Source organism: Mustelus asterias, chromosome 1 (assembly GCF_964213995.1).
Source record: "Mustelus asterias chromosome 1, sMusAst1.hap1.1, whole genome shotgun sequence".
Classification (NCBI taxonomy): domain Eukaryota; kingdom Metazoa; phylum Chordata; class Chondrichthyes; order Carcharhiniformes; family Triakidae; genus Mustelus; species Mustelus asterias.
In genome coordinates this window covers 78,899,871-78,926,368 of record NC_135801.1, presented here as the reverse complement: position 1 = coordinate 78,926,368, position 26,498 = coordinate 78,899,871, and the positions used below count along the sequence as shown (strand labels likewise).

General features: G+C 42.2%; 1 protein-coding gene across 1 annotated transcript; it reads right to left on the bottom strand.

The window, feature by feature from the left end:
- Window positions 1-315: 315 nt before the first annotated feature.
- prdm8b (PR domain containing 8b) lies at window positions 316-3,883 on the bottom strand. Its single transcript, XM_078215127.1, has 3 exons — window positions 3,662-3,883; window positions 2,491-2,722; window positions 316-1,574 (listed from the first exon to the last, which is right to left on the bottom strand). The coding sequence occupies exons 1-3, from the start codon at window positions 3,881-3,883 to the stop codon at window positions 316-318; spliced, it is 1,713 nt and encodes a 570-aa protein (XP_078071253.1).
- Between the last annotated feature and the right edge of the window lie 22,615 nt (window positions 3,884-26,498).

Below are 26,498 nucleotides of genomic sequence, written 5' to 3'. Positions count from 1 at the left end.
ACCTCCCACTTTTATACCTTTCATTACTTTAATGACATTGGAATGTATCAATGGAATCAATAAACTAAAATCCATTCTCTTACTCTATTATCCAAAATAAAATTCTGTCCTTAAATATGATAATATCATATACTCCTCTTCCAAGCTATCTTAAGCGCCTGACGCATTTAAAGTGAAATAAAGCTGTGACAAAATGCATTTGTGTACTGTGGTTTGTGGCAATTACAAAATGGCCAAGGTAAAGTGATATTGTGTGCATCACAACGGCCCCTTCGCTTAGTTTGTTGGCATTACAATCTGTCATACAGTTCGAGTTCAGTTATGAGAAGTCATGTGCCGGGAGAGATGGTGGCGTTCCCTAAAGGATTCATTGCAAATGGGACATTTAAGCTTCTCCTCTCTTCGCCTTTTCACCAGAGGCTCCATGGCATACTCCTTTTTGTGATGCGATCTCATGTGGTACACTAAATCGGAGGTCATCCTGAAAGAAGCGTTGCATTTGGCACACCAGTTCTGCGCTGGTAAACAAAAGGACGTGAATGAAGGAGGAAGAAGGGTCAGTGCGGATGGGACTTGAAGCTGAATGGGCCCAGAGGCCTTTGGCCAGAAGGCGGTGGCATATACGAAAGGGCTCTGTTTGGCCAGACCCCCTTGCACGTTACAATTGCCGTTGACATCTGCGCTCTGGAGCTTTGCGGCTAAGGCATTGGCTTGATAAAGCCTCCCAGAATCACCGACACCAGGATGACAATCTAAGCCCGGAATGACTTTTTGCGACACCAGCAGTGGAGATAGCTGAGTGAAGGATCTGGTTGGCTGGGAAAATGCACTCTTCCTTTCCTCAGTGCCACACAGCTGAGAGACGCTCCTGAACGCACTTCCCATGGCAATGTTGTCCAGACAAGAGGGGACTTGTGTTTCAGTCAGAACAGACTTGATGTCAATCGGCTTCTCGGAAGAGCTGCTGTCAGCTGCTGCGCCATTCTTGTTGTCTATGTCGGAAACGTGGTCCTTTGCAGTCTGTTTGAGATTAAGTGAAGTTCGTTTCACTTCGAAGAAGGCGCTTCGCTTAACATCTGTAGATTCTGGACTAGATGGTGCCATTAGCCTTCCATTCTCTCTGAGATTGAAATAACCCCCCCTGAACTGTTGGGAAGGGCAGAGGAGATTTTCTCTTGGGATAGCCAGTGATCTATCTGCAAGTTTTGCAGCGTGCAATATATTGTCATTCTTTTCCGCTTCCTCGTACTTCCTTTTATTTTCATTTATACTTTCAGTCCCTCGACGGTTCCTAACATTTTCTCTCTGATTTTCCATATCCCTGGCGAGGTTGTGGAAATCTGTAGTGGTTTTATTGTTTTCTACATTAGCAAAGGCTGATTGTCGCTCCGATCGGCTGAATTTAACACTTGACCCGACAGGAATTTGATGGTCACGGTCTCCGCTGATCTTTACGTTCTCATCCGAGACAATGCAACCCAGTCTCTTCTGACAGCGGAATCGCAAATGGGCTAGGAAGGGGTATTCATACTGAAATCGCTGGCTGCAGTCCAGACATGTGTATGGCGAAGATCCTGTGTGAATGGAGCACATTAAGATGAGATTACACACTCCTACAATTCAATCTTCTTCAATGATTTAACAAGCAACAAAAAAACTAACGTTAAAATCACAAGTTTTAAATGTAGAACACATTTCAGTTACGCGATAAATAGTTCATTGGCGTTATAATAATTGCATTGACCTGTTTCTCTCTTCTTAGATAACCCATTGATACTATCTCAATTATAAACGTTAACTGTTTCCCTCTCCACAGATGCTGCCTGACCTGCTGAGTATTTCCGGTATTGTATGTTTTATTTCACATTTCCAGCATCTGCAGTACTTTGCTTTTATTTCCCCCGAGTAACCCTTTATTTACTTTGATTCTGCGTGTACTTTCGGCCATACAAAACTAGTTCCTCCATTCTCCTGTCCAGCTGTCTCCATTGACTTTTGCCTGTTCATGTCCTCATGCCATTCATCCATCTATCCATCCATCTATCTACTCACTCCCAACATACCCACCCATCTACTCACTCCCAACCTACCGACCCATTTACTAATTTCCGACCTACCGATCCATCTATTCACTCCCTACCTACCGACCCACTTACTACCTCCCTACCTACCTACCGATCCACCTACTCACTATCTATCTACCTTTCCTTCTTTCTAAGTTGTTTGATCCGTCTCTACAATCGGTTCTAATGCATGTATTTACTTCCTTTGTTAAATTAACTATATTTTAATAAATCTGAAGAAAGTTTACATTATCTGTCCACAATAAACTCCAAAAAGCAGAAATTTGCTTGTGGAACATTAAACAGTACATTTTTATCCGCTACCTATATTACGGATAGCTTGCATTGTGTATCTCAGTGTGTGTGTTTTTATGTGGAGGGAGATACATTGCAGTTGCAATATGAGACTTCATACATCGCAGCTCACCATTCATTTTGGCCTGTGCCCTGACGTTGTTGAGAAGTAGCAGCTCCAACAGTTCTTTCCCATACCATACAAGTAATTCTTCGTCTTTGTCAATGCGCCTCAGAGACCGGTAAAACAACTGGCCGTTTTTCACGTAGGCCTCCAGATTCTGTTCCTCTTTATCCCTGGCCGACTGGACAAGTCTGAGCCACATCAAGCCCTCGGAGGAGCTGTTCGCTGCTGAGGTATCCACCTGCAGTGAAGTGCAAACGCAGAATATGAGTCACTTGCATGCTGAACACAGGCTGGACACCAATGTTCTGAGGTAAACCGTCTTAGCTGCAGCCGGTCTCCCTCACATCCCACAAAACATCCATTCGCCTGGTTACTGAAATCTCCTTGGAGATTCCTGGACATTAACCAACAAAATTAAACACCAAAGAATCTCAGTCCGCTTTATTGTTTTGCAGGATAGTGCACAGTATTGCTGAATATTAAAGTAAACACATTGATGATTTACTACACCTACTCAACACTTGAACCAGCACATTTCTTAAAAGAAAATCCAGCAAGTAATACGGTCAGATTACAAGATCCATAAACTTTCCGAGACTATACCGTGCTGACTCTTTTATATTTCTTAAATATGTTGTAAAACTACTATATGTGAAATGGTCATTACTGAAAAAGTGGGGTGGGGGGAGGGGGATGAAGTCATATAAACCCTCTGACATTTGTGAAGGTATTTGTCATCTCAAAAGCCAATGGGTCTTCATCATGGCACTTGTGGAAGTTTAGTGTCCATAATGACAGGCGAACCTATAGCGAGTTCTGCACTCTAGTACACCGCGTTCAGTTTGACCGCTCCTTCCCCACTAGCACTGTCTCCCGTCACTACCTCAGCACAGAAAATGCGTTCAAAAGCAATGAGTTAACCGCGGGAGGATGAAGGAAGAAAGCAATGCGAAAGAATGAAGGGAACGGAACAAGTTTGGGTAGAAACTATAAAAAATAAACCAGAGATAAACATGCTATAGGAAACAAAATGCAATTCGCGTTCATATGGAGATCAGTAGGTGAGAAAAGCAGCAATACATGTAAAAGAGAAATGAATGGCTTTGATATTTAATATTGTGAAATGAGGATACAGAGGGGGAGAGTGAGCAGAAGAGAGAATTAAAATTGACCCTACCCTAAAGATGTAGGGCACCGTCCTTTTGTCAGCTGATTTAAGAGCAATGAAAGCGATGCTGTCATATAAGGACGTGTGGCTCAGTACGCAGGGTCCAAATATGGCATTTTCTGGAATGTCACAGGTTGTGTAGACGCTGGTGAAAATGTTGGTCAGACATTGCTGGACGGCTCTGCTGGCATCGCTCTCCCAAAACCCCTTGTGAATATTTGGATCTTCCATCGTCGAGGCTTGCTCTGGGAGGGAAAGGGTAGAAAAAAGGTCAATCTCAGTGCTTAAAGACACGCAAGAGTCAAAAATGCTTAAGCTTGAAAAATCTCGACAATCGTGTCCGCCCCTGATGAGATTCAGTCCTCATTTGAGAGGAAGTACACCGTGAGATTCCTATGTAAATCTAACATCTCGTGAAATCAGTGCACAGGCAAATATGTGTGTGCCCGGATTGCGTAAAGCGCGTATCTATTTCCCCCCACAAATCTAAAGTTTTGCAGAAAAAATGTTTCTGCTTTTGACATGCCAGCAAGTCCCGGTTGTATCTGCCACCTTTTGTTCACTTGTGTTCGCGCGGAATTTGATGACAAATTGTTCTGTTTCGATGTTCCCAATAAAACGTTGCCGGATGAAGTGCAAACGTTACCTGCCTTGTTGCCAATTCGGTCGGTCATTTTTTTGGTTGTACGGAGAAGGAACGATTTATCAGCAAGCCTCAAATGGCACTTCTCCTGTATCTGGAGGTGCAAATGGAATGGATTGACAGTGGCCCTGTCATTTTCAATGATTCGATGTCAGATAACCTTTAGATCTTTTCTACAAGGAATAACGTATGTCTTCTCCGTCCGCGCATCTCATTACCATAATATAGCCCTTTCCCTCAGAGACTTTAATTAAAAGCAGCAAGCAGAGTTAATTATTTTTACCTCGACACGGTTATTTATGGCGGAGAATGAATCCCAGTTACCTTGTTCTACACAGGGAGAGATTCGGTCAGATGTGGCTTGTGAAATCTGAATTGGTCGGGGTGGGGGTGGAGGGGATGGGGGGTGCAGAGAGAGAGAGAGAGAGTTTTGCCTGGCTGCTACACTTAGCAAGGTTTTTGAATGGGATCAGCAGCAGTTTCCTGACTCATTCCTAAATCATAACTAGTAGCAAAGCCCCGAACCTACACGATTCAAACTTAAGCAGGTTTAAAGAGACAGAATTCGATGGTACTTGATAACGTCCTGGTTAATCTGAGATTTTATCTGGACCGAATCGTACCATTTTACATAACCCTTTCATTTAAAAAAATAGGCAAAACGAGATGCAAATGTAACAGATAAATTGCCCGATAAATCAGTAGTGTTTACATCTAGATCTGAAAAAGAAAAAAGTTAAAGGCAAAGATAAAACTTCCGCTCTCCACCTCAAATAAAACAAAATCCGTTTTTACTTACAAATATTGGGTAATGAATGCGAGTAGCCGCCAATTCTAATGGTAACTAACTGGCATTCGCCCAGTGCTGCCTGCCTTTCACTCCACATTGGAATCGATGTGAACCGAGCCAAGAGGACAAATGTGCTCTCCCTGAACTTGAAGAGTGAATGCGAACATCTCTGGAGCGCAGCAGCGAATCTCTCCCAACAAAACCTGCCCGTTTACTTTACAGAAAGTGAGACTGTATACGCCTTACCTGACGGCGGTGCGAAAGCTCTCCTCCACGTCTCTCTTCCCCTGCCCCAAAAATATTTTGCTTTGCAAGAGAAATAAAAAATGCAACATATGCTGCCAACTCATCTCACCATGCGTTTTATTGTGAACCAGGTCGCGCGTCGCTTGGGGCGTCCAGGAAAAATAAAAGACGCCTTAATGAATATGCATTTCTTCCCATCCTCAGCAGAGCAAATCAGCGTTTAGGACGAAAGGGGGGGGGGGGGGAGGTAAAGATTCACCAGAAAAAAACGACGTGTTTTGGTTTAAAAGATCTCTTTCTTTATTTTTTTTGGGGGGGAGGGGGTGGAATGTGTGCAGGAGGTGGATGGAGCAGCAGCTGGACGCGCTGCTCTCTCTCTCTGTGCTGTCAGTGCAGTGGCATCGTTGGTGAAAGTGGCGGTGATGTTGCGGTTCCGATGCAGAGAGAGCGACAGAGGGGGGGAGCCGCGCACAGAGAGTTACATATGGGCCCGAGTGGCAGACACTTTGTTGGAGATCATCTATCCAATGACGCGTGACCCTCCCCCCCCCTCCCAGGCCAGCCACCCGCTCCGCTGCCGCTCCCCATTGGCCGTTGTTGGTGGCGGCTCGCGCCTTCTGCTGCACCTGCCCGCGCGCGCCACTTCTCCCTCCACGCCACCCCCTTTCGGACACGCGCTCCGCCACCCCCGTGCGCACGCGCACACACGTCCACGCCCGCGCGCGCGTATCGGCTCTCATTGGACAGCTGTGGCGCCCAACCCGGTCCGTGGTTGGTCAGCGCGGGTCGGCGGCGCGCGCAGTGGGGAAGGGCGCGGCTTGGGCCGGATGACGGCGCGAGTGAGCGCGAGGAGGTGCTGTGGCAAGGGGCTCTGCGGCTCGGGGTTCACTTGACCCCCACCCCCCCCCCCCCCCCCCCGGCTCAGGGCAGCCGCGGGAGCGGAGGGGAGCTCGGCTCTCACTCCATTACTCTCCCGGCACCCACCATTGCCCAGAATTAGGCTAATTGAGGGAAAATATGCAGCATCCAAAAGAGAGGCAACAGTATTGTACGCGCACACACACACAGTGGGCTCACCATTCCTCATTTCACACCGTGGCAGATAACATTCAGCCTAAAGTGGATCATAAACAGTTCAGATGGCGCGTTTGTGTTGTTTATGTCACAATTACATTAAACTACTACTTCGAAAGTGTCTCGGGATGACTGACCCTGACCACTGTAGGATTGTTTTTAAATAAAGAGGCAGTGGCTTATTGTTCATTTGCCTAACTTTTGTTACGTGAGAAATAGCAAAGTGAGTTTGCTCCCAGTTGAGCCTGTTTGGACATGTAGGTGATTTTTTGTGAAACTAAAATACATTATATACAATGCATGCTTTCCCTATGTGCTTCCAATTCTGGATTTCCCATACATTACATGTTTGCATTGAAAACCCGTAATCAGAATAATGGAATTCCATGTGGTAAATAATCTAAAATAATATTACAAAGTAATATTTACATTTTAGAAAGCGTAATGCCCAATGCATTATTTTTGCTACTTCTAACGTATCACCGGCTGCTAAATCTTTTAATTAACTGCAAAATAATATGGTAATTAATAAAATTAATTTTCTACCAGTCGGACGTAATCTGTAATTACCCGTATTGTGGAAGTGCCGGTACCAATATGTAGAAAGAGATTCAGGATTGGTGATTTTGGCAGAGTTGTCACCCTTTTGATTGAACAATATTTCACACCATTCCGTGGGATAGTTTACAAACATCGTGAATATCCAAACTTTCATCTTTATAGCTCAGGGCGATCCGAGGCTCCTCCATAATATAAATTAATAGAATTTACTGAATCAGGTGCAATCAGAGCTTGCGCTGTGGTAAGAACTGGGACAAATCACACTGGCGTTGAATTTATTGCATCTAATTCAGATTTTAGGGAGCTGGTTAGCTCAGTCGTCTAGATGGCTATCGTGTGATTCCCGTTCTGGCTGAGGTGGGAATCTGCCTCCGCCCTACCCCTGAGACTAGAAGGCAATGGCAAACCACTACCGATAAAAGCTGCCAAGACACACGGCTGTGGATGAAGCAGTAACAGACAATAAACCAAGTGCCTGCCTGCTCGTCGAGCATTCATGGAATGGAATTCCGATTTTACTGTAATTTCTAAAACTATCCAGAATCCCTACCACCCTGGACAACTGATGTCTGAACGCAAGAGATATACATTTGGATCTACATCAACCCTACAGGATGATGGAATTATTTATACACACTCGGCATATATACACACAACACACAGACATCCTTACATGTAGCACTGAAAACATCTTCGTACACATGCATGCATATAAGTAGGTAAATAAATATGTGTACACACATGCATGTACATGCGTACATAAACACACGCACATACATATATAGGATATTCATATATACACATATAAACATTCTCCATAAATATACAGCTGGATAGTTGTACACCGTATACATCTCATGAATATTTAAATCGGAACTGTGATTGTAAAAATGCTGTCCCCTCCTCTGTAAATTTTCACCCGGAAAACAACACACATTTTCTGTAAACGTGCAGATTAAATATTATACATTAAATTTCGTGGCTTATTTTATAATATTAGCTACTACAATACCCGGAATATTACGCCCGGGGTGTTGCTATGTAAACAATTCCGTGTCTATATTGCCTTTTCAATGAGTGCATTTTGTGAATCAAGTGTGAAATCTGGAAGCTGTCACTCAAAACATTATTTTGCTGCTGCTGGATTTTCAGAATTACTAAAACTCTACGCTGAATTAAAGCATAATGAACATTATACAGCTTCAAGTGGGGCATCAAACTGGAACTAATAGTGGCTTGTGTGCCAAACCATTGACATCACGTAGTGATAAAAATATGAAAATATTGAATTTAATTTGTTGTGCTTATGTGGTGGCTGTGAGATGCAGAAGGAATAAATAAACGCACACTGCATAACCCAATGAAAAGCACACAGACGCACATGCTAACAGGACAGCATGCTGTTCTAAATTACACGATGTCTAGTCCTGGTATTAATTTTACTATAATCAAGGTCTATGTTTTTCCGCAAGAACTTGACAGTTAGCAAAAGTAAACGACATTTAGATGCTTTACCCAACATCATTTACTTTGGATAGGTTTGAAATGCGAGGCTTCAGTGTGAATACATAAACATTTCAGCCTTCCGACTAAGTAATTCGAGATAAATAAACATCTTTAAAAAACAGACGCGAATGCAGAATAGGTGAGTTGCTGCAATATTTTTGCCCACAATCCAGACATAAAACACACAAAACGACTGATATGCCATCATCATAAATCTCCCCCCATCTCCCCCCTCCCCTCCATTGTGCCTCTGATCAACGATGCATGATAAAACCCTTTTCCATAAAGTATTCAGTATTAAAACCACAACGCTCACCCAATCAGTAGCCATCTGCCTCCACTATAACAGCAACGTGTGTGACGAGGGATGGCAGCCAGAGCAGAGACACAATCGCGCACCAAACAGGTTGACAGTATCGAAACTGGCTGCAAACCATCATGTTAGTTCAGTCCCCAGTAAATAATTTCAACTGCATGGGGGCCACCAGCATCATAGCAAGCAAGGGCGACTCGCGTAAATTAACTTATTTATACATTCTCTGATTGCAGGCCCATTAATGTGATAGGATTTGTTGAGCAAATGCAACAGCTAAAAACTAATTTGAATGGTACCTTTTCCTTTACATTCTTATTTATTGAGATTTAGGGTCCCCGTCGTGGCGATTTTCTGTCCTTCGAATGAAATGTTCTACAATAAAACCAAATTGGCTATCATAGAAAAAAATGCCATGAATCTGAGCAGGTTCGATAGACGCTGATGAAAGAGAAAAATCTTAACTGGGGACATGCTACCAAAATTATACTCAAGACCTCCCCAAAAGACGTTTTATAGGACCTGGGCAAAAGTTACAATGTGACTTGTACGTGTTGACCAGTAATGCTATAGCTAAGGAATATATAATAAATTGACAAGTAGTATAATGACAACTTTGGTAAATTGATTTATTTAAATGGAGGGTAGCACTCCACAGTCGGTACCCAACTGGTTTCAGTGTGTGGTGTATGGTGATCTTGCGACCGCAGCTGCAGTGTGTCAGTTACAGCTGCTGCGAGTGTTTGAGTGCAGCTCACAGTAAAAAGGGCTAAGATTAATTGCACAAAACTTTTCCCCTTACACAGAGGCTTTCACATGCTCAGTCATATATAAATACAGTACGATTATTGCAGGAATCGCTGTTCGACGGCCAACATAATGCTTAGAGCGAGTAGTTTAGTTTCACATAGAACATAAGGCTATGTTTAATGGAAATAGTATTTAATCTGGCAATTAATTTATTCAACAATATCACGTGCACACAACCGTACAAATATTCAGGACATTAGTTAAAAATAGATGTCAACATTTATTTTCTGTGTGTTTAATTATCTCCGCATAAACAACTGAAATAAATTTCGGCACATCTAATTCTTTTAAACTGAGCACCATCCTCATAGGCTTTACCTATGTCATATGCTGCTATTATCGGCGCCTTAATCCCCATATTAATACCGCATAATGCCCTTTTTAAACTGATCACGAATTACTGTGTTTTCCGTCTAGCAATGGTCACATTTAGTAAGCAAGCACACAAACACCTTGTGTAGGTAATGTGACAAATTTGACATATTGCATTATTTCAGATTAGATAGAACTTCCTTCGCAGTGATGAACTACCTTCATTCCGCCCTTTATTATTCAGAGTCCTGATTTTAAATAAATTACTGTCATCTAATGGAAAATTGTCTAATAAAAAACAGTGGATGGTGGTATGTAGATTTAATAGGAGGATTACAACTGTACAGTATTCCTTAATTACTTATTATGAAGCATTGTGAGAGATCGTTTGTAGTCTAAGTTCCTGACTAACCGCCAAGAAACTTTGGATCACCATTTATTTCCAATAACATGCAAATATTTTCACAAGTTCATTCTTTGCTAGATTTTCAGCAGTGAGAAGAATATCCAACAATGCAGCAGATATATTAATGATATTTTCTCATGTGTAATGGTCATAACTAATCAGTTCGAATAATATTTTTACACTTTAAAAATAAACAAACTAGAACTGCAATGCATGTAATAGTCAAAAATGACAGTCATTCATTACAAATGGGTTATATTATGATTTCTTTCTGATCAACTCGCAGGTTAAGAGTAAGATATGACATCTCTGTTATTCACAAGCATTTCCATTATAAAATTCATTGATTATGAAACTCGTACACGGCAGGTGAGAAGCGAGGAAAGTGATTTACCATACATCGTTATACTTTTTTTGATACTATACAAGCAAGTTTAAATAGAGGTCTGTCTAATTTATCCAGGTGGCACAATGTGCGTATAATACAAAAATGCCTACACTATTATCCAATTTTTATTTGCTTTGTATAAGTAACACAGCTGAAATTCCGAAATCGCCCATAATAGGTTAATTACCTTCATTTCGCCTGAGAATGAAATATGTAGCGGATAACCCGACACTTCTTAAAAATACCCATGGACAAATTCAGTTCCATATCACTTTTTCTTAAATACAGTTAAATTGTATTTTACAGTTAAGTCGAAAAAAACAAGGAGACGGTCCAGATATTGTCCGTTCTTTTGTTTAGGAAACAAAATATAGTGACTTTTTTAACTGTTGCACTTGAATGTTCAAGATATTGATTTTAGATCATAAATATCCCCCCAATTCCCGATGTAAATAAAGTATCTTTTGAGCGCCCACCTTTTGCGTCTATTTCATCGTCATTAATCACAAGTGCTCAGCAAGCTCAGCACCTAGACGAACAACTTTGATCTTTTCCAATAAAAGTTTGTGGTGTGTAATAGAATGCCAGTGTATTAATGAATATGTTAAATGCATTGCGCACAATCCATCTCACATTTTCTTCCCAATATTATTTAAGACTGGCGAGATGGATTGAAGAATCTCTTCCGTTCCTTTGCCTTCTTCTTATTGATCATAATAGTTTTACTATTAATGGAGCGCTATATTGCTCAGCCCCGAAGCACCTTTGACGACTTATTTGTAGAAGTCATTACATTCAAACATTCTTTTAAATGTTAGTTCATATAATACGATTAATACAGGACAAAATAATCAGTTTTTAAAAAATCCAGCTTACCTTTTTATTTGCACTTGATTAATCTGTGCAAGAAAATATTTCCCAGTCACTACAGTAGTTGGCAAAAAAAAGTGTGAAAGGTGTTCTTTCTGAAGTGTTCAGTTGAGGCTTTTGTCCTCTCCCCAGTTGCGATATAATTAACTGCGTCTGCATGTATTCAGTCGTTTCGAGGCAACCACTCTGCTGAATAATTTGACTGTTAGAATTCAAACGACACGTCCCCTGCTCAGTAATGAACAAATCTATTTTCTCCACACTTTGTACCCCGCATCTTCTTCAATCAGAAACAAATACAAACCGCCCCTTAATAAGCAGATATTTGCTACATAATATATACATGAAGTAGAAGTTAATTTTTTTAGTCTGTTTGGAGTTAGTGTAGTATTATTACATTCGACTTAATGATATGACTAAAGGTGCCAAGAATAGATTGTTACCTTCGTATTAAGTGCTTAATTGTTCAACTCCAGTTTTTCAAAAGTAATCACAGTACCAAGGGACTTCAAATATTTGTATTTATATCATGGAATCCAACAGGGAACACCTTGTAAGCAAAACATATCGCGCACTATAACAAAAGGTAGCTTCAACTGAACATGTTTCACGCAATTTCTTTAACTTTGGTAACTACGGTAGCCATCAACAGCAAATGTTGCGTCAGAAGTATAGATGAGATCCAACATTAACACTAATTATATACAAAACGTAGATATTAGAATCCTATTGCTTGTTGAAAACACCATGAAAAAGGTACAGTGTTCATAAACAAAAGTTGTAAACAACAGCATGCTATTGCTAAGTTTATATAAAAACTCGGAAGTAGCAATGTGTTAGAACTTTTCATTCATCTGCATTTATATGTACTAAATTATCATTCTTCTAATTACCTCGAGTTCAACGAGTTCTTTGATGTGAATTCATCAAAAAACGTTAATTTTAATACTGGTTACGTAGAATTCGACTTACCCTTTGATCAGGAACAACCAAATGACACTAAATGGTTCCTATGATAAATCACATTTTCAGTTCCTTAGCACTATGCAAACAATAAAGATATCCAACATGCCATTCCTTTATCCTTTATCCTGGGTCTATGTCACTGGAAGCTTAATATTCACCTGGAAAATAATATTCAAAGGACCACTTGAAAAGTTACCTTGATCGAGAGAGCAAACGTGGCTAATGCGTGCGTGTGGGCGGGAACATTCCTTGCCAAAGTGGAGTTTAGACAATCCCAGTTTGATGAACTCGAGAGTGTAGCAAACGTTCAATGCGTTACTATTTAGGGGGGAGAAATGAAATCTTAACCCATAAGTGCGAGTTATCATGCTCTAGCAGCTAGGCATTGAGCCAACCAACGTCGTCCCCGGTTACATGGGGATCTTGAACATTTCCTTCGGCGACCCGACAACACACAAAACCCAGAATACACTCAGTTCAAGTAGAATGTCCACATTCTTATTTCATCTTCTCCGTGTTGCCTGGTCTCGGTTTCTCCCTCAGGGTACGTAAAAAATAAATAGCCTGCTTTCAAAATCACATTGACACAGAGACGTGGTGATGCATTAACTCCATCTACTTTAATGACCATATATTGAACATCTAACCCTTCCATATTTAGGAACTTGGAACTTAAATCGTATTAAACAATGGGGACAAATAAGTTCAACACCATTCAAATTGCACTGAATTTGGACTGAATGTTAGACCCCCAATCCTAAGAATGAGGAATCGTTTACACTGAATGCACAGTCACTGAACCATGTTTTGACGAGGTTGCAAACAGTAAGGATCGGGCGAGAAATTACATGTTTTTAGTATTTCGAGAAAGAGCAAAGGAGAAAATAAAGACAGCCTCTGTCGCACCAGATTCTGCACTGGAAATTGATTTTTCTCAAATTCCAGTGGAGGGCAGAAGAGTTGAAAGAATAAGTGAAGAACATCAAAAGGTTGGCAGTTAAGCCCTCGTTTATTTGCCACTGGTTGTCTCCCGACTGTCTTTAAAGCCTCGGTCCAAAGTTAATGACACCTATTAAATTTACACGTGCGGTGTAGATTTTTATGGGATCAATTATTAGATTTTTGGGCCGGTTGTTAAGCGAAGAATGCGGCATGTAATCAGGGATGTGCCACAAATCCCAGAACATTAGCATCCCCCCACCCCTGCCTTGAAACGCCACAGTGGTGAGCGCGTGTGTTGCTGCGTCTAACTCAATGGGCCGGCTGTGACAATTAGAAATTATTACAAGTTCGAAGAATCCCTCCCTTATAATATCCCAGGATCTAGTGTACATGGTGACTGACCATCACCTCATTGGGAAACACACATGTATTATTCCACTGAAATGGACTTCACCGGTGTAGGCTGGGACACGTTGCTTTGGGGAATGACCATGAGGAATTACCACCCTGCTTTTCTTTTTCTGAGAGGCGATTCTTAACTGAAGCATTCATATAATGGCACAGCGAACGCAGCCACCAGAAATCCCGGGTGGCATATGGGTTTTATGCCAAATGCACCATCTTTCAGATTAGCTGGCACATAAGCAACTGTGGTCAGCCAGCACGCTGGAGCCCCGCCAGCCAGGCATTCTTTCAAATTGGGAATCAAACATTCAGAATATTTCAATTAAAACGTGTTTTTAATTTGTAAACCATACGTTAAGAAATTGAAGGCGCATTAAGTAATAGACGGGCGATTAAAAACATTGTGTAAAAGCAAATTACTACGGATGCTGGAATCTGAACCCAAAAGAGAAAATGCTGGAAAATTTCAGCAGATCTGGCAGCATCTGTGAGGAGAGATCTGCTGAGATTTTCCAGCATTTTCTCTTTTGATTAAAAACATTATTCATTATTCGCACAGTTCTGCGTAAGGGTTTGTTTTAACAGTTACTAAACTATAGGGAGGGACATTTTATCACATTTACGCAGTTTTTTTCTTAAAGCAATAATGCCCCATCCTTCATTTCGGAACGATCGAAAATCCTGTCGTTGGACTGTAGTTATACGTCCACCATTCCTGTCAACGCAAAAGAGTTTCAGGTGGGCTTTGACTATAAAGGTAAAGGGTTAACCTCAGTGAGGACCCATCAACACTAAGATGTACTAAGGCAAAGGAGAGAGATTGGAGCTGTATAAAGAATGTGGTCAGAAGTTGGTATAAGGAGTGTGAGGAGGAGAGGAACAGTATAAAGAGTGAGAACTAGAGTGCAGCCAATAAGGGCGGCTCTGGATGTGGCCGAAATTTTCCCAGGCTGACAGAAGTCCCGCCACACAGGCAGTAATCAACCCTGCTTCTTCCTATTAAGTGACTGTCGTCCTATTTAAGATAGACACCTCAGCAACCTCAACAGTGGCACCGCTAGCACTGGCCATTGCTGAGCCTGCATCTGCAGGGATGATGGTGTGTCGATGGCCATGTGATCTCAGAGATAGCTAAGTGGAGTTTGAGGGCAGGCACCACTGCAGCAGTGGAGGTCATTGCCACAGGAGGCTTCCCCGTGGACCATGGAGTGCCCAACGAGGAGCCCATACCTCTCTCATTCACAAAGCTTGTTGGGAGACTAGTAAACTCCTAGGTAATGGAGGGGTCCCCCACCATGGTCAAGGAAATGGAGTGATCCTTAATTGGCCACTTAAATGTCTAATTTCATCTGTCACTTTCCCCACAACTGGCAAAGTGGCATGGTAGCGAGAGGACATTGGGCATCCATGATGCCTTCTTCCACAATCCTGCCCATCACCAATGGGCATAGGAAAATTTAACATGTGAGTCCATGAATGGCACAGGAGAAAATAAATCACAAAGTGATGCCACAGCAACAGGAAACATGCAGCGGTAAATCTACAGGTAAGAATTTCATTTAATTTACTCAACCTATCAAGTAAGCTAGATCAATTAGTTGGTATAAAAACTAAAACAAAGGCAATTGACAAAATACATAAACTCATTATATTTTATACATTGCAGATTGGGGAATATATCAAATGTTAAAATTGAATAGTTACAGTAACATTAAAGCATTTTTAATTTTTTATTAAATTATAATCTGAGGAATACAGATAGAACATAGAACATAGAATGTTACAGCGCAGTACAGGCCCTTTGGCCCTCGATGTTGCGCCGACCTGTGAAACCAATCTAAAGTCCATCTAACCTACACTATTCCAATATCATCCATATGTTTATCCAATGACCATTTAAATGCCCTTAATGTTGGTGCGTCCACTACTGTTGCAGGCAGGGCATTCCATGCCCTTACTACTCTCTGAGTAAAGAACCTACCTCTGACATCTGTCCTATATCTATCACCCCTCAATTTAAAGCTATGTTCCCTCGTGCTAGCCATCAGCATCCGAGGAAAAAGGCTCTCACTGTCCACCCTATCTAATCCTCTGATCATCTTGTATGCCTCTATTAAGTCACCTCTTAAGCTTCTCTCTAACGAAAACAGCCTCAAGTCCCTCAGCCTTTCCTCATAAGATCTTCCCACCATACCAGGCACCATCTTGGTAAATCTCCTCTGCACCCTTTCCAATGCTTCCACATCCTTCCTATAATGCGGCGACCAGAACTGTACGCAATACTCCAAGTGCGGCCGCACCAGAGTTTTGTACAGCTGCAACATGACCTCATGGCTCCGAAACTCAATCCCTCTACCAATAAAAGCTAACACATCGTACGCCTTCTTAACAACCCTATCAACCTGGGTGCCAACTTTCAGGGATCTATGCACATGGACACCGAGATCTCTCTGCTCATCCACACTACCAAGTATCTTACCATTAGCCCAGTACTCTGTATTCCTAATACTTCTTCCAAAGTGAATCACCTCACACTTTTCCGCATTAAACTCCATTTGCCACCTCTCAGCCCAGCTCTGCAGTTTATCTATGTCCCTCTGTAACCTGCAACATCCTTCCGCACTGTCCACAACTCCACCGACTTTAGTGTCATCCGCAAATTTACTAACCCATCCTTCTATGCCCTCATCTAGGCCATTTATAAAAAATGACAAACAGCAGTGGCGCCAAAACAGATCCTTGCGGTACACCACTAGTAACTGAACTCCAGGATGAACATTTCCCATCAACCACCACCCTCTGTCTTCTCACAGCTAGCCAATTTCTGATCCAAATCGCTTAATCACCCTCAATCCCATGCCTCCATATTTTCTGCAATAGCCTACCGTGGGGAATCTTATCAAACGCTTTACTGAAATCCATATACACCACATCAACTGCTTTACCCTTATCCACCTCTTTGGTCACCTTCTCAAAGAACTCAATAACGTTTGTGAGGCACGACCTACCCTTCACAAAACCGTGCTGACTATCCCTAATCAAATTATTCCTTTCTAGATGATTATAAATCCTATCTCTTATAACCCTTTCCAAAACTTTGCCCACAACAGAAGTAAGGCTCACTGGTCTATAATTACCGGGGTGTCTCTACTCCCCTTCTTGAACAAGGGGACAACATTTCCTAACCTCCAGTCTTCTGGCACTATTCCTGTAGACAATTACGAAATAAAGATCAAAGCCAAAGGCTCTGCAATCTCCTCCCTAGACTCCCAGAGAATCCTAGGATAAATCCCATCCAGCCCAGGGGACTTATCTATTTTCACACTTTCCAGAATTGCTAACACCTCCTCCTTAAGAACCTCAATCCCGTCTAGTCTAATAGCCTGTATCTCAGATAATGAGTTAAATAAAACATCTAAGTTACCCTATGCATATATACCTAGTGATGCCAGCACAAGGGAAGGATGATAGGATTATAAGAAATAGGAGCAGGAGTAGGCCATTCAGCCATCAAACCTGCTCCATCATTTAATAAGTTAATGACAGATCTGACTGTTGTTTTACTTCCACTTTCTTGCCTACCCCTTATAACCTTTAACTCCCTTGTCAACCCGAACATATTCTAACTCAGCCTTGAATATATTCAATGACCCAACCACTGCAGCTCTCGACGCAAGAGAATTCCTAAGACTGGTGACCCTCTGAGTGAAGAAATTTCTTTTCATTTTTTAAAGTTTATTTATTAGTGTTACATGTAGGTTTACATTAACATTGCAATGAGGTTGACTGTGAAAATCCCCTAGTCGCCACACTCCAGCGCCTGTTCGGGTACACTGAGGGAGAATTTAGCATGGCCAGTGCACTTAACCAGCATGTCTTTCGGACTGTGGGAGGAAACCAGAGCACCCGAAGGAAACCCATGCAGACATGGGGAGAATGTGCAGACTGCACAGACAGTGATCCAAGCTGGAAATCGAACCCAGGTCCCTGGCACTGTGAGATAGCAGTGCTAGCCACTATGCCACTGTGCCACCCATATTCCATGTTGCAACTCCAGGATTCTTCACATGTCCTAGGCAACCACAAGAGCTGCAAGTGTCAATATCTAAAGGAGCTTGAACTACAGGTTTTGGAGCTTGTGAGCAGCAGCTGACATCACTATAGGGCATTTATGAGGGTTAAAGCACATTTCTAAAGATGGCCATCTTGCAGCTAAGAGTGAACAGACAGAGAGGAAATGGGTGACTGTCAAGAGCATATAGACATGCTGTGTAGGATTCCCTTGACTGCATCTCTTTCTCCAACTGGTATTCAGTTCTGAATATTGGTGGAAGTGATGGTTCTTCTGGCGAGTGCAGCCACAACCAAGTCCACAACACCACAGGTAGCTCAGCTGTAAAGTAACATCGGGAACATAACAGTGAGAGGGAATTCTATCATCAGGGGAAAAAATTGTGTTTCTTCAGCCACAGATGTTATTCCAGTATTGTTATTTCCTCCCTGATGCCAAGATCTAGGCTGCCACAGGCTTGGTTACAGAGAACCCTGAACCAGAAAGATGAATGGTCAACAGTCGTGGTCCATATTGGTATCAATGATGTAGATAAAAGGAGAGATGAAGTCCTACAAGCAAATATTAGGGAGTTAGGAAGGAGACAAGAAAGCAGGATCTTAAAGATAGTTATCTCTGGATTACTCTTGGTGTCACATGCTTGTGAGTATAGACATATCAAGATAGAATGGATGAATATGTGGCTGGAGAGATGGCGCAGAAGAGAAGGCTTTAGATTCCTGGAACAATGGGGCCAGTTCTGAGGGAGATCTATATCAGCTGCGCCTGAAAAGAACCAAGATGAATGTCCTTGCAGGATCAGTTGCTCATGTTGTTCAGGAGGATTTAAATTAAGCTGGCAGAGGAATTGGATGTGGAGATGCCGGTGTTGGACTGGGGTAAACACAGTAAGAAGTTTAACAACACCAGGTTAAAGTCCAACAGGTTTATTTGGTAGCAAAAGCCACACCTCTGTGTCGATATGCGCAATCTTCTTGGAGACCCTCTCCACTTGGAGCCAGCTACCAAATAAACCTGTTGGACTTTAACCTGGTGTTGTTAAACTTCTTACAGAGGAATTGGAACCAGGGTGCAGCATTAACAAGGAGAAATAAGGTTCAGATTGCACTAAGGTAAGAAATGGAAAGGCATTTGATGGGGTCAGACTAAAAGAGAATACAATAAGATCTAATTAGTTTTAGAGTGCATGTGTGCTAATGTTCGAAGCATGACACCTAAAGTTTTAAAACGAGACACATCAAAGCTTCTCATCTTGCACTCTTGGCAACACCTCCACCAATCATAGTCCACTTGCCAACCAATCAGCATTCCCTTCTCATACAGTACAAATTGTTGTTTTCTCTTCTACTGGTATTCTTGTGCAGTGTCTTGATGAATGCAAAATGAAAAGCTTCGACATGTCTTTTTTCAGCAAAACTCAAGTTCTGTACTAATGAATGACTATAAATAATGTTGGAGACCTGCAGGTGCAGGTAGGTACCAAGAAATATCATAAAGATAAAAGCAAAGTACTGCGGATGCTGGAACAAATCTGAAACAAAAACAGAAAATGCTGGAAAATCTCAGCAGGTCTGGCAGCATCTGTGGAGAGAGAATAGAGCCAATGTTTCAAGTCTGGACAACCCTTCACCAGAGCTAAGAGCAAAGAAAATCAGAAGGGATTTATACTCTGAGGGGAGTGGGTGGGGGAAGGGGGGGAGGCTGTAATTGGATAAAGGGAATGTAAATGAGGATGAAAAAGGCTCAGAAATGTGCTAAAAGTGTCTATTAAGTGACCAGAATGAGTGAATGGCAAAACAGGGATACAGATCTTAGAAATCTTAGAAACCCTACAGCACAGAAAGAGGCTATTTGGCCCATCGAGTCTGCACCGACCACAATCCCACCCAGGCCCGATCCCCATATCCTTACATATTCACCCACTAATCCCTCTAACCTACACATCCCAGGACACTAAGGGAAATTTTAGCATGGCCAATCAACCTAACCCGCACATCTTTGGACTGTGGGAGGAAACCGGAGCACCCGGAGGAAACCCACACAGACACGAGGAGAATGTGCAAACTCTGCACAGACAGTGACCCAAGCCGGGATCGAACCCAGGTCCCTGGAGCTGTGAAGCAGCAGTGCTAACCACTGTGCTACCATGCCGCCCGATGGTTAAGACAGTTGCCCTGAAAGGGGAGGGGTGGGGGGCTGCAAGATGGAGAAGATGGAGAGTGGGATTGGAGAAGTGGAAAAATGGAAATAAGAAAGAAGGATGATAAAAATGGATGAATGAGATAAACAAAATGAAGTAAAATAAATGGAAATGGGGTGAAGGTGGAAGGGAGAGTTCATGCTCTGAAGTTATTGAACTCAATGCTCAGTCCGGAAGGCTGTAAAGTGCCCAATTAGAAGATGAGGAGCTGTTCCTTTAGTTTGCATCGGGGTTCACTTGAACATTGCACAAGGCCAAGGACGGACATATGGACAGAAGCGCAGGGTGGTGTGTTGAAGTGGCAAATGACAGGAAAGTCTGTGTCCTGTTGGCGGACGGACTGAAGATGTTCAGCAAAGTGGTCGCCCAGCCTGCGTTTGGTCTCTCCAATATAGAGAAATATCATGTCATGACAATCAGAGAAACCTGGTTCAAAAAAGCTGGGTGGGATAATAAATTGTCCTGTTTACAAGACGTTGATAAATGATAGGGAAGGAAAGAAAGGTGGATCAGAATATTATTATATTGCTGAAGAGAGAGAATATCCCCGAGGGGTCAAGGACAGAATCTATTTAGTTATGTTAAGAAAAAAACAGAGGTAATGTTATACTGCTGAGTGTATTCAATAGGCCATCAACTAACAAAAAAGAGGTAGATGAGCAAATTTGCAAGGAAATTTGTTGTGATCCTGTTGTGGGCTGTTAATGCTTAAAGAACAATCAGTCAACAGGACTAGGCCACAAAATTTCATGTTTTAAGTAAAAACAAACTTCATTGTGTAGAAAGGGAAACTGAACAAAATAAACACGACTAACTTAACACAGTAGCTATGCTATAAACTCAGTTCTACTTTCCAACCCCTGACTTCCTTGATTTTACAAATTCTGGTAGATTTACTCACTTTTCCTGGGACGAACGCAAAGATATGCCACAAGCCTCTAAAATTCATTTTAATTCTCAGTACTCCAGCTATTCTCTGAGGTAAGATTTATGGGGGTCCTTCCAATTAGCTTCTTGGCTATACAATCCTCCACATTTTCTTTACTGACTTCATGATAGAGGATGCCACATTTCCTTGTTTGGGTTGCTAGTAGATACCCAACCGCCTCCCTACAGCTTTCCAAGCTAACCATTCTCAGTGCTTTTTGTTATAAGCCTCTGTGTGGACCAGTGGAAATTTTCTCTACTAGCTGCGTGCTACAGCAAATTTCCCAGCTGCTTTTCCCTCAAGAAATCCAAATTGAAATAAAGCCCCATCTGCATTCCATGCAGTGAAAAGTTAGCATTTTCTCTGTTTGAAGAACATGCCTAAGTGATTATCAGCCCTGTTGGCTCTCTCAATCCAGTGAGCTCCAGTCCACAACACAGCATAGCTGCAACTAACTCTGTCAGTTCCCCAAAATAAACTGTGTGCTTCTGTCAGCAAACGCACAGAGATGAATGATACAAAAGTGCTTTCTAACCAAGGTTCCACTCTGATTCACTATTTCTACGGCAACAGGGAATGCTTTGGGATGGTACATACAGAAATGCAAACAAATTATTTTACCTTCAACATGACTCTTTGATTCTGTAACCCATCTGAATAATTTATATTGCCAATGGAATTTTAGGTCCCCTCTCCCAGAATTACTGGCCCTGTCAGGAAACTTACTTGTTTACAACCTGGTTTTACCTTCTTTTGATCTGAGAACCAGGTGCATAATGTAAATATTTGCTTAGATCCATTACAATCCCAGAGGTGGGCCATTCAAGTTTTACATTTCTACTTCTGACATTGTAATGCTAAATGTAGGATAGTATTTAACTGTAATTAACTCCAGGCCTTTTTAAAGTGCATTTATGTGAGATGCCAACCAATTTATTAACCAGATATCCTATTAATCCACAGTTAGAACCATAGGACCATAGAATCCTACCGTGTAGACAGAGGCCATTCGACCGATTGAGTTTGCACCATCGATCCAAAAGAGCATCTCACCTATTCCTTCCCCTCTGCCCTACCCCCGTAACCCCTTGCATTTGTCATGGCTAATCCATCTAACCTTCACATCTTTGGACTTTAAGCTAAACCTTTAATTCCTAAGACTAAAAGTTATGTTCCAAAACATATGAATTACAAACTAGGTGCTGGCATACATTTAAAGAGAGGTGCAAATGAGGCACGTTAATTAGTCATTATAAGCTGGGATAGTAATAGTAAAAAGCGGATGGGGAAGAATTGTGAAGATTATTCAGGAGAATTTCCATCCTGATGAGGAAGAAGGCATTACAGGATTAGATTCTGGAGAATGAGGTGGGTTAGTTGGATCAGAAGTCAGTTGGGGAACATTTAAATAACAATAATCATGGCATCTTAAGGTCCAGTTTCACTATGGAAAAAGACCGTGAACAATCGAGAGTAAAGATCCTTAAGTGGAGGAGCACTAATGTCAATGGGTGAGAATGGATCCGTCCCAGATGAACTGGAACAGAAAATTCACTGGCAAAACTGTAACAGAACAATGGGCTGCTTTTAAAGAAGAGATGGTTTGGTTGCAGATGAGGTACATTCCAAAGAGGAGGAAAGCTAAGGCAACCAAAATTAGAGCTCGCTGGATGGCAAAAGAGATGGATATTAAGATGAAGCACAATAAAAGGTGTATAGGACAGAGGGTAAATTGATAATACATTTGAAAATCAGACTGAATATCGAAAGTTGAGAGGGGAAGTGAAAAAGGAAATAAAAAAGACAAAGAGAGAGCATGGGAAAAAACTTGCAACTGGCATTAAAGAGGATTCAAAAAGTCTTCTACAGGCACATAAATAGTAAGAGGAAGGAAGGGGCTAAATAGGGTCCAAAATGGGAGCTACGCATGGAGGTCAAGGACATGGCTGAAGTACTAAGTATATATTTTGCTTCACCTATCATAGTTTGGGAATACTTCCTACTATTATCAAACCCCCTAAATGGTCAAATATTACATATCTTCAGTAAATCATGCCCCGTTTTGCTCTAATATATGAACTTATAAACAATGGTCGACAGGAAATGATTTGCTGGTCCATTCAGCTTGTCTCACTCAATGAGCCACTTTGTGCATTGCAATCCATACACTCTACACTACACCAAAAACAATATGATTTCCCAGGAGAGACAAAAGTCCAGAGAAACATCCCAGCCAAACTGGAATCTATCGCATCATAGAATGGGTACAGCACAGATAGAGACTATTCATCCTGTCATATCTATGCCAAGTCTCTGCGTGTACAAATCATTTAGTCCCACTCTCATGCCTTTTCCCCATTGTCCTACACACTTTTTTTCCCTCAGGTAACGATCCAATTTTCTTTTGAAGGCTACAATTGAATCTGCCCCCACCACAATCTCAAACAATTCATTACAAACTCTAACCACTTGCTGCATAAAAACATTTTCCTTATATTGTCAATTTTTTTCGGACAATCCCCTTAAATCAGTGTCCTCCAGTTCTCAAACCTTTCACCAATGGAATAGTTTTTCCCTATCTAATCTATCCAGACTTTCATCATTTTGAACACCTCCATCAAACCTCCCCTTAATCTTCTCTTCTCCAGGGAAAACTTTCCCAGATTCTCCAATCTCATTTCTGGAACCATTATCATGAATCCCACTGCACTCTCTATTGCCTTCACGGCCTTCCTAAAGTCATGCTGCTTAAAACTGAACACAATATATCTGTTGAGGTTGAACCATTGTATTATACAGGTTTATCATACTTCCTTGCTTTTGTATAATATGTGCTTATTTATAAAACACAGGGTCCCAAATGCTTGCTTTCTCAACCTGCCCTGCCCCCTTCAATGATTTGTTCACATATACCCGTAGGTCTTTCAGCTCCTGCAACATCTTTAGAATTGTACCCTTTATCTTGTATTGTTTATCTTCATCACTTCTACCAAGATGAATCACTCCATAGTTCTTTGCATTAAGTCATCTTCTACTTGTTGGCCATTTTCATCAGCCTATCTATGTCTTCTTGACGTTTATCCTCCTCGCAGTTCATAATGCTTCGAGGTTTTGCATCATACACAAACTTTGAAATTGATCCCTGAATTTCCTTAGCCTCCTGAGAAAGTAGAGATGTTGGTGGGCTTTCTTAACTATAGCGTTAGCATGGAGGCACCACTGTTGCTCAGAACCTGAGTAAACATTCCCCCCACCCCGCCCACCATGAATAACTTTTCTGCTTATTGTTTGGATGTAGAAAAAGTAAATATCAAAAATAAAACGCATGTTTATCATAAAAAGCCCATGTTATTGCCACCTGGGCTAGAAGTTTACCGTTCCGCCCGCCACAGGAATCGGAGCAGGCGAGGGGTGGACCATGGATAGGTCTGGTGACTTTGGGTGGGACTTTACAGTTTCAGGAGAAGCGAGGCCATAAAATCCTGCCCATGAGTCTAACTTGGCAGAAATAATTCCTGAAATGGAAGGTGTTACAGATAGGAACGAGAGAGAGCACTGAAACCCCTATCCTCTAGCCTGCAATCAGTATGTTGTTGGAAAGGAAAGTGGGTATGTTTCTCAACCTTTGAGTGTTTCAATTCAAACAAGCTTTCATGGATTTAACTAAAGAGGATTATTGATTCAAGCAGTCATTCCAAAAGTCTAAATGCTACATCACTCACTCATACATGCTCAAGAGAGATACAGTTCAAGAACATAATGCACTTATACAAGTTGTGGGCAAAAGCATAGTTCGTAGTTTGCATGTTTGGCTTATTGTGGGTGTTATGGGTCTGTTGAAGAAGTTAGTTCACTCTGAAAGTGTAGTCTAGGTTGTTTCAATAGCTGGAGTCATACGTCAGTGTTGTTGCTGGATTCCCTTAAGGAGATGGCTTTTTATTTTTAGCAGATTACAAAATGGGTTACTTCTGGTTTTCTTCCCAGGAGGTCAGATTTCCACTCTTGTGGATTTTGAAAATGTTTGGCTAGATGACTTAAAGATGCAGTAATCTCCAATTTGTTAAAAAAAAGTATGTACGTTACTGCCTTTTACTGCAACCGCTCTTTCTTGCTATGTTCTTTGCAAACTGGCCAATTTCTCTCTGGTTTTGGGAAAATAGATTTATTATCTGAAGACGGTTTTGGTCACATGATCAGCTGCTCTTGTCCACCCAGAACAGTTTGGTAGTTCAAAGGTATTACTACACAATGGGAGATAAGTGATACTTCACAGATACTTGTGATTATTCGTTTCTTTAGCCCTCTTTTTTAAATGTCAAGCTCAGAAATATTGGGCCCAATTTTCTCATCAAGTTGCGCCCGTTTTTGGGCGCGAAAACTTGGTAAAGTCAGGTGTGAGGCGAGTAGTGCGATTCGCGCCCGCCTCCACGCCGGTTCCCCCTTTACCAAGGGCCGAAAATGGCCACCATCAGGACAGCACTCGAAACGGGCGCAACGTCACTTTAAATGCATTTGCATGCATTTAAATTGACTTAATGGGCTACACGCCCAAACTTACCAGCATTTCTCCCTTTACCATCACATTCACGTGTCCAGATTTGGCGCGAAACAGACATGCAAGGGTCTGATTCAAGCATTCCAGCTTCTGAGGAGATAAGTTCAGAGCTTCCAGCGGCTTGGACTCAGATCGATGGTGGTGGTGGAGGGGTAGGGAGGCAGGCAAAATGGCTCTTAGACTCAAATCGTGAAGGTGGCAGGGAGGCAGTAGCGGGGGGGGCAGGGGGGAGCGGGGTGGCAAGGGGGTGTCTGCTGCCACTCTGCGTGTGATCGGTGGAGTGAAAGGGCAGTCCGTTGCCACTCTATGTGTGATCGGTGGGGCGGAAGGGGGGGTCTGCTGCCAGTCTGTGTGTGATCAGTGGGGAGAATAGGGAGTCCGCTGCCACCGTGCATGTGATTGGTGGGGGGGAAGGGGGATCCGCTGCCACTCTGCATGTGATGGGTGGGGGGGGAAGGGGAGAGGGGCCCGCGATCTGTGGCAGGGAGGTGGGGGCCAGGAGGGAGGCATTATCCGGCTTGGGCGCGATGTGGCAGGGGAGCGTTTCTCTATCATTTCTTTTCCTGCGGATGCGCAGTTGGAGGCGCAGTTGGAGGTGTCAATCAGAGCTGCAGTGTTTTAGGCATGATAAGTCCCGCCCACAGGTTTCTGCAGCACGATTCAGAATCGCTGCTATTTTTTCAGGCAGAGTGTGTATGGGGGCGCCTGAGAATGGGTCTGAAAGTCAGATCTGAAATACTCCCAGTTTCAAGTCCACCCAGCACTTAGAATTAAAATGGTAAAATAGGGCCCATTGGATCTAGGAGTCCACAGATTTTCAATTTTGAGTAAACCGCAAACAATAACAGGTGTACGTCCC